This window comes from Dysidea avara, chromosome 6, assembly GCF_963678975.1.
Source record: "Dysidea avara chromosome 6, odDysAvar1.4, whole genome shotgun sequence".
In the NCBI taxonomy this organism is placed as follows: Eukaryota; Metazoa; Porifera; class Demospongiae; order Dictyoceratida; family Dysideidae; genus Dysidea; species Dysidea avara.
In genome coordinates this window covers 922,079-932,246 of record NC_089277.1, presented here as the reverse complement: position 1 = coordinate 932,246, position 10,168 = coordinate 922,079, and the positions used below count along the sequence as shown (strand labels likewise).

Genomic DNA, 10,168 nt, shown 5'->3' with positions numbered 1-10,168 from the left:
AGTACTGGAAGCGGCACAGCACGAGGCACAGCAAATACTGGCGTTAGATGCTCGCTATAATTCTTATAGCTCCCTCAACACAGTAAGACTGTGCAGTGTGGCGTAGTGTAGTTCAGCATGTTTAATATTGTTGTAGGAATTGAATTGAATTTGGTTTTAAACTCCTATATTCGGCATAGCCGTTCTTCCATATAGGAGAAGTATACACAGTACGTACATATATTACATAGCTGCATATACATAATATACATACGCAGCACATACATACATACATACATACATACTGCATACATTACATACATACGTACATACATGCATGCATGCACTACATATTACAAAAAAAAGGACGCAAACTTAAGTTTTAAAATCAGTAAGTAAATGGCAATATAAAGTGGAAGTAAATTCATTGATATATAAATTGTTAGGTAATTGATTCCATGGACCATTTAATTGCTTGGATTCTATAATATCGTGGAGACTGAGTGGCTCCGCAACAGGGTGATAACTAATATATCGCACAGTAGCAGTGCCACTCTGTCTAGTAGTTATAACCCAGTGCAGCGCTTTGATACTCCCACGCACTGGGATTTAAGTTCACATACGTTCTACAGGTGGAATGAAACACAGAATGAAATTCTATTGCTGTATGTAGCATCCAAACATCAATATATGTTGCTTAGTTAACTGTAACTAAAACTAAAAGTACTTTTAGCTTTTAAGATAAATATAAAGTTAAAACTATAACTAGCAAATCAATATTATAACGAATCTATAACTAAAATTCAACAGAATAATTTACCAAAACTAAATCTAAAACTAAAACGAATTGAGAAGGATAACTAAAACCAAAGGGTTTTCTTATGTACAACTAAAACTATAACTAAAACACAGAATATAATCATAACTATTTCAATAACTAAAAGGAATGAATGAACTAAAATTATTAACGAAACTGGTCATGACTATAACTAAAACTAAAAGTCTTTACTAAAACAACACTAGTCCTGTAGCAGGCATACCCTTAAGGGAACAGGGATAACCGGTCTCTCACGTACTATCATGTGGTTAGATGATGCAATTGCCAAATTTTTGAATGTCGATAACAAACATTGTAGATAATTCTTCAAAGTGATAATGACACTACTAATAAAGAGGAACAGTAAGGAGAGGGATTATATCATGTTGCTACATTTGTACGCCTCAAAACAGTGACCTTGTGTCTGTATGTGCATGTAGACTTGTTCAAATGCCTAAAAACCAGACTTAGAGATAAATGCTTTAACTGCAAACGGGTTAATGTTGTTCAGAAACAGTAGATTGGAGCCTCTACAAATTTGGCGGTAAGGAGGATATTTATACATTAAAATGACTGTTCTATTAAAGTATATATTTAGGGTGCATGTTCTATTAAAGTATATCAATGGATTCACCTCAGTTATCCAGAACAGTTCACTTATCTGAACACTATTACAATACCTAACACCATTGGAGTTCAGAGTGTCTACTGTAGTGTAGTAGTAACATCACAAATGACAATTTGATTGCTTGTGATAGCTATTTCATATGAATGTTTTCATATGTGTATAGTTATGGAATTTAGTGTAGTATTTCTTAATTACTGAATTACATGAAATCCTATCAATTACATGGCAATGGTAAGCAGTCTCTCCCTGATGGAACACTACGAGTTTAGTAGTATGGAACACATCTTTGACCAACACAAACAGACTGGTAAGAATGATCACATGTCATTAAGTACCTGTGGTATTACTTGTAAGATGATACCCATACGACCAGACCTGTGAAAATAGGGAATATAATGTGGGCACGTAAAATTGCCTACTTTTTCAATCTTTTATGTATCAAAACTTTTTATTTTGTAATGTAATGGTCACGCAATTTTCATCACTAATTAAACCTTTAATTGGCTCAAGTTACAGAAAGCAGATATTTTATCTGAGTATTAAGATATAACCCATCATGTTATGGGATGTAGTTTGTGCCTACATGCCGTATTTTCACAGACCCAGTCACTATATAGATATTGATGTAACACTTGTATCCAACTGTAATGTACAATGTATCAAATGATTACAAATAAATGGGAAAGAGAAGTGGAGAGGTTAACGCTGAACTACCCCTAGTGTAAACACACTGTTTATTATGATGTCACAACATGTTTATTATGATGTCACAACATGTTTATTATGATGTCACAACATGTTTATTATGATGTCACAACATGTTTATTATGATGTCACAACATGTTTATTATGATGTCACAACATGTTTATTATGATGTCACAACATGTTTATTATGATGTCACAACATGTTTATTATGATGTCACAACATGTTTATTATGATGTCACAACATGTTTATTATGATGTCACAACATGTTTATTATGATGTCACAACATGTTTATTATGATGTCACAACATGTGTATTATGATGTCACAACATGTTTATTATGATGTCACAACATGTTTATTATGATATCACAACATGTTTATTATGATGTCACAACATGTTTATTATGATGTCACAACATGTTTATTATGATGTCACAACATCATGACTCCTTGTCAATACTGCTAGATGATGACATCATGATTCAGGTCTTCATAGTTATGTTAATACTTCTAGTATAGGTGTAGTGAGAGCCCCACTAATGGAGTATGGTCTATAATGCAATACTGTGAGGTATCATCTTTATGATTACAATGGACACTGTAGTGTGTGATTGTATAAACGAATATGGTGCTACCCAGTGTTATTATTGGTAACATATTCACAACAAGTGTGGATAATGTGGTACTTGTTTCTTAGCTAGGTAAGTCTTGTATTGTGTTGGGGTGGCTAAAAGAAGGTTTGTGAGGGTTCTGGGACACAACATGGACAAAGATATCTTACATCACATTAAAACAGTCAGTACAACTAGAAGTGAAATACGAAACAAAAATATTGTTGCTAAAGGTCATGAAGAGATAGCCGTTACATCTTCACTTGCTATAGCTCAATAGCTTCCCTGTAATTGAGAACACTAACGGCTCTGCTAGATCAATTGATAGTGGTATAAAGTGATACCATGGTAGTGTGATGGTACAAAACTTGCAATTCAGGATGTTCATTGTGCTGAAGTGTAATGGAATTTATAATGAAATTTATCTAGCCGTGTTCAAATTCATCGTTTTAATTTTCAGCAATGCTATCAACGGCAAAAAAATTTTGACAATGAAATGTTCGTTTATATCAACTGAATGTGTTACAGTATAATACTCTCAATAGCACCTTGATGTATTATATTGAAATACGCCAAGCGATTAGCCAATAGAATTAGTATTACACTTGTTTGTAAAGGTCCCTTAACAAAAACCTGTAATACTAATTTGATTGGCTAAAATATTGTGGTGTGTTTCTATTAGAAGTAAATGTCCTACTTGACAACTAGTGATAGATGCCCCCATGGCATAGCAACAATGTAGTTGCTAAGTAACTGTTGCTAAGGTAAACGTCACTTTGAGACCATAGTAACGGTTGCTAAGCGTGATTGGTCTTTTGCAGTAGTTATTTTTTGAATTTCTGCTGCCTAATAACAGTTGCTATGGTTGTGGGATTAATTTGCAATAGGACGGATGGCTGTGGTATTCGGGACTAATAGTTCTCACATTGTAAACAGGAAGGAAATAGTATGTTTGTACAGGTTATACTGGGGACAATGTGTTTGTACAAGTTATACTGGGGACAGTGTGTTTGTACTGGCTATACTGGGGTTTGTACAGGCTATACTGGGGGTTGTACAGGTTATACTGGGACAGTGTGTTTGTACAGGTTATAATGGGGACAGTGTGTTTGTACAGGTTATACTGGGGACAATGTGTTTGTACAGGTTATACTGGGGACAGTGTGTTTGTACAGGTTATACTGGGGACAGTGTGTTTATACAGGTTATACTGGGGACAGTGTGTTTATACAGGTTATACTGGGGACAGTGTGTTTATACAGGTTATGCTGGGGACAGTGTGTTTGTACAGGTTATACTGGGGACAGTGTGTTTGTACAGGCTATACTGTGGAGAGTGTGTTTGTACAGGCTATACTGGGGTTTGTACAGGTTATAATGGGGACAGTGTGTTTGTACAGGTTATACTGGGGACAGTGTGTTTGTACACGTTATACTGGGGACAGTGTGTTTGTACAGGTTATACTGGGGACAGTGTGTTTGTACAGGTTATACTGGGGACATTGTGTTTGTACAGGCTATACTGGGGACAGAGTGTTTGTACAGGTTATACTGGGGACAGTGTGTTTGTACAGGTTATACTGGGGACAGTGTGATTGTACAGGTTATACTGGGGACAGTGTGATTGTACAGGTTATACTGGGGACAGTGTGTTTGTACAGGTTATACTGGGGACAGTGTGTTTGTACAGGTTATACTGGGGACAGTGTGATTGTACAGGTTATACTGGGGACAGTGTGATTGTACAGGTTATACTGGGGACAGTGTGTTTGTACAGGTTATACTGGGGACATTGTGTTTGTACAGGCTATACTGGGGACAGAGTGTTTGTACAGGTTATACTGGGGACAGTGTGTTTGTACAGGTTATACTGGGGACAGTGTGATTGTACAGGTTATACTGGGGACAGTGTGATTGTACAGGTTATACTGGGGACAGTGTGTTTGTACAGGTTATACTGGGGACAGTGTGTTTGTACAGGTTATACTGGGGACAGTGTGATTGTACAGGTTATACTGGGGACAGTGTGATTGTACAGGTTATACTGGGGACAGTGTGATTGTACAGGTTATACTGGGGACAGTGTGTTTGTACAGGTTATACTGGGGACAGTGTGTTTGTACAGGTTATACTGGGGACAGTGTGATTGTACAGGTTATACTGGGGACAGTGTGATTGTACAGGTTATACTGGGGACAGTGTGTTTGTACAGGTTATACTGGGGACATTGTGTTTGTACAGGCTATACTGGGGACAGAGTGTTTGTACAGGTTATACTGGGGACAGTGTGTTTGTACAGGTTATACTGGGGACAGTGTGATTGTACAGGTTATACTGGGGACAGTGTGATTGTACAGGTTATACTGGGGACAGTGTGTTTGTACAGGTTATACTGGGGACAGTGTGTTTGTACAGGTTATACTGGGGACAGTGTGATTGTACAGGTTATACTGGGGACAGTGTGATTGTACAGGTTATACTGGGGACAGTGTGTTTGTACAGGTTATACTGGGGACATTGTGTTTGTACAGGCTATACTGGGGACAGAGTGTTTGTACAGGTTATACTGGGGACAGTGTGTTTGTACAGGTTATACTGGGGACAGTGTGATTGTACAGGTTATACTGGGGACAGTGTGATTGTACAGGTTATACTGGGGACAGTGTGTTTGTACAGGTTATACTGGGGACAGTGTGATTGTACAGGTTATACTGGGGACAGTGTGATTGTACAGGTTATACTGTTCTTTCTGTATTTCGGTTATATTTTGCTTTGTCTTTGCGTAGCCCAGACAAAGCAAAATGGTTTGTTGCTTTGTCTGGGCTATGCATGTACCAAAAGAGAACCGAAATACAAAGTGAATTTTGTTTTTAAAAACCTACCGAAAAGTGACAGTCTGTCAAATACAAATGTACTAATGCATAGAACACGTCTAGAGCTCGAATATGGCCTAACTTAAGCTTCACTAGTCGTCTAGGGGTGTTCCAAAGCAGCTGTACACTAAGTTATGGCATGTACGGGTGACACGGCCCGATGCAACTCCAGTTTCAACTCTGAGTGATGATATTAAAATACTGGCTATTTCTATACTCTAGTAATGCAATACTTTTGAGAAAGTTCTGCTGTACATACTGTAAGAAGCAGTCTGTCACACTCAGAAGTAGCCAAGGCGAAACACGGATAAGTCATATATACCATTAAATAGACCACCAAAACTATAGCACTTTTTTGAACATACTTAATAAAGCCTTAATAAATAGACTGTATGTGCATGCCTCTTCGTTTTTGTTTTTAATATGACAATGAAAGTCTCAGTAGCCCCATGTGCACTCTATGAAATCACTTTTAGTGGACGAAAAAGGTGTTTGTGGTTGAAAAAAGTGTTTGAGCAAATTTTATGTGAGTCCAGTAGTCCACAGTCCAGTAGTCCACAGTCCAGTACTCCAGTCCAGTAGTCCAGTCCAGTAAATGGATACACCCGTTTCTAATCCGGTAAGCGTTATTATATCTATGCTTAGTTTGAACAACACAAACCAGCTGCATTTCATTTTTGTTTCTAAGTTAGTAAAAGTTGAGTGTGTAGTTTAGTCTAGTGACATAGCAAGTGTTTAAGAGAATAAAAAGTAGAAAAATTCTTCTAGAAATTTTTTAAGTGTATAATTAGGCAGTATTGTACAAGTTTGTTGAATTATACTCGCTGGAGTAGCTACTAGTTTTGTTCACTGTTACTCAGTATTAGCTAGGTCTAATAGTTAGACTAGTGTTAGTAGTGATAATTTAATTGTTGTTTGTTTGAATACATTAAGGGGTCACTACGAGTCCATTATTTTCAGCCTTTACGCAAGAGTACAAAGAGTACGCTAGGGGGGAGGGGGTTAAATCACACGTACGCTTATAAAATGATGAATAATCATTGTGTATATACCTGTACATAGTATCAACATTTATACAGTATGCTTTGTGAAGGAGGGAGGGGGTTAGAAAAAAGAGTACTCTTTGTACGCTTGCATAAAGACTGAAAATTATGGATGGTCCCTAAGGTGAGTAGTTTATTGTTTAGTATTTCAATGGTTTGAGGGTGAAAGCTGGAATGACATAGTGATAGTCAGTTGGTAATGAAACTGTTGTTTAAGCTTGGAAGCTGTGTGTCTAACGTTTAGTAAAATGCAAAAAGAGGATGAAGAAATTATCAAAAACTTTCTCATTTCGTCTCCCGTCAACAGTGTAGTAAAATAGTACAATAAGCTTATAGCTAGCCTAGTAAGTAATATATTATCTTTTTTAAAACCTAGCTACTCTTGAAAACATATTTCTAACAATACAAGCTCACAGAATCTAGTAGGAAATTTTGCTTTCAGTTTTCCAGGTTTTGGGGTTAGCTAGCTAACAATGAAATTTTTGTCTTTGAAAACTTGCTATTTTGCAAACACAAGAAAGTTAATTTTAACCTCCATTACTCAACCTCAAAATATTTTTGGGTTATATGATAGAACTGATAGCAGCTGTATATGATTTAGGATCAATAGTCCTAGAAATGGTTCAGTGTACATGACTACTATTATAGATTACTTGTATTTCATTACAATTAAATGATGAACTTCAATAGTTTAATATACAGCTGGTTATAGGTGTTAGTACAAACTTCAAATAAACGTTTAACACAAGTTTTAGTTATCATACAATTCTAATATTTTCGAATGATCATAGTCTATCCAAAGAATTACTATTTTTAAACCACTCAAGGATAACCTGTTGTTGTCTTCAGTAACACAACTAGCTATGATATTCGTCTTATACAAGTCGATTTGTGTGTTGATCTCATTGATCAACATCTTGATCTTTGTTGATTATCAGCTTGATCACTGTTCGTCATCTTGATCACTAAAATACAGCTAGATCAATGCCAATTGATAGTTTCATTACCAACCAGCTGATTACTAATAATAAGGGAAATACCCTGAGGGTATAGTGAACACGTCTCGTTAACCACAAAACATCTAATCAACTAATTTAATCAAATAACAATAATGGCGGGTAAATACAATTTAGTAATAACACAAGAAATGTTCTACAATCACCAATAAAAAATTCCCAGCTTTACGTCACATCCTCGTCTTCTTCTCTTCTCATTAACAACTTGTTCTAGTGATGTAATCTCCTTCTTGATGTCCTCAGGGTAGTGGGATAGTACTAGCTGTTCTAATGTGTTATTGTCCTTGAGGGCATCCAGGATCAGTTGTGAGGCTTGTCCAGTAATTGGGTTATCACTCATATCCAGCCCCCTCAGGGTATTATTGACACGCAGTACATCACAGATCACACCACACTCATCATCAGAAATGTTGTTATCATCAATCCTCAGCTGCTTCACTGTCTTGTTCTCTCTCAGTGAAGACAACAACTCCATGGCTGGTCTTGCGGTGTAGTTGTTATGGGACATGTACAGTGTCTCTATCACATATGAAGGATGTGTTAGTATGGTGGTGAAGAATTGTGGCGTTTCCCCAACAGTTTTGTTACCACTAATATACAACGCTTTCACCTTACAGGTGATGACGATATCACTGAGGGAGCTGTCTGAGGAGGAAGATAGGTCATTGTTGTTCAACCAGAGGTGATCTATTGTGATGTTAGTATTGTGTAGACTACGGTGTAATAATTGGAGTCCGTAATCTTGAATATAGCAGTTGCTCAAATTAAGCTCCTTCCAGTTTCTACAGGATGAGTAGATTAGTAGTGTTGTTAGATCTTCTAAGTTATTAGGTGATAGAGTAGTGGCCCATAAGTCGATTTCTTTATCAGTAAAGTTTCCCTCGATAGTTTTACAAGTTGAAATATCGCCAGCCTCGTGGAAGATTCTGTAGAGGCGAAGGCTCTGTAGCTTATCTTTGAGGAATCTATCGTCGATGGTGGTCACATCGCTTCCACTACGAAGGAACCGCTTGAACGATGGGCTTTGTCCACTGGTAAGGGCTACGTAGAAATTAAAGGTGTTATAATGTATATCGCTCCAGAAATACTCTTCGAGGATGGAACGCTCTTCGTTGACTGCAACGCTAGCTATGTAGTGAGCGGCAAGGAACTCCTGCACAGAGAAATGGACAAAGTTGAAGGAGTGAGTTCTACTCATTAAACCAACATATTCCACAGCTTGAAGGAGACCAAAGCCATTAGGATGGTCAACAATTGCTGGACAGTGTTCCTTGATCTCAGCCAATGAGAAGACTAGCTTGTTTTTGTTTAAAGCTTTGAAGGCGAATTTTGAGAACTCTTTGATGATGTCACTGTATGGTTGTGGTATGCTGTTAAGATCTGTGACTTCATTTTCCAAACTTTTTCCCAACTTAACAAGATGTCTACAAATGGTGAGGCAGATAAACAACTTGTACAGGTCAGAAGAACGAGTCGGGAGAGTAGCTTGTTGTTTATAGAGGAACATAAGGATTGTCATATTGAAGGGGACAAAGCACAGACTAGCAATGGTGGGGTGAGTTGTAAGATATTTGTTAAGATGTGAGATTTTCTTTTGTTGTCCCTCTAGTGATTGTTGAATGAAATGAGTTTGGTCTTCTTCAGAGAAGCCTAATATCTCTACTCGACAAGTGACATTGTCATGAAGATGTGTTGAGGCATGAGGACGAGAGGAGACGACCATGGCACTAGCTGGTAATACTTTATGTTGCAACAAATGAGCAATGAAACTGTTTTGTCTCAAGTCAGCTGGCAACTCATCATACCCATCAAGGAGAATAGTGACGGATTTTCCTCCATCTTGTAGTAGGTGAGATTCAGCTTCCTTGCCCTGGTTATAGAAATGGCGGACAAGACATTCAAGTGATTTCATTTCCTGTACAGCAGGATCTCTGAGCTGAAGAAGAAATAGAAAGTCACTCTTTGTTAATGATTCATTTCTGGCCCACAGGTATGAGATTTCCTTCAGTAACACTGACTTGCCTATGCCAGGAGATCCTTCTACTAAGAGGGTACGTGGTAGTCCACTATTGGATGGCTGTTCTAACTGGGAGAGAACCTCTTGTAGGTCTTTAGTAGTCTCACTGTTAGTTGTTGAAATGTATTGTTCAATGTTACCTTTCATTGTAGCTGAAGCCATATCAGTGGTCTCTTTCTTAGATCGTCGACCTTCTTGATGGACCAGGACAAGTGGAGTGAAGTGTTTAGGTTGTTCAGGTGGCCACTGGTCATGTTCAACGAAGAACCTTGTACTGATGTAGTAGGTCTTCAGGTGAGAAGAGAGTACACTACTAAACAATCTCTATTTTATATTGGGAAAAACTATTTTATCAAATTTTCTGCAAAATTTGACATATTTTCCCATATTTTTCTGTTTCCTACTGGAGAATCAAGCAATTTAGATGAATTTTTGCTGATATTTGCATAATTACTGTGAAAAGCAACAATTTAACG

General features: G+C 37.4%; 1 protein-coding gene across 1 annotated transcript; it reads right to left on the bottom strand.

Moving 5' to 3' along the window:
- Positions 1–7,727: 7,727 nt before the first annotated feature.
- LOC136257592 (protein NLRC3-like) lies at positions 7,728–10,064 on the bottom strand. Its single transcript, XM_066050828.1, has one exon. It carries the CDS (start codon positions 9,852–9,854, stop codon positions 7,818–7,820), a length of 2,037 nt encoding a protein of 678 aa, XP_065906900.1. The 5' UTR covers positions 9,855–10,064; the 3' UTR covers positions 7,728–7,817.
- Between the last annotated feature and the right edge of the window lie 104 nt (positions 10,065–10,168).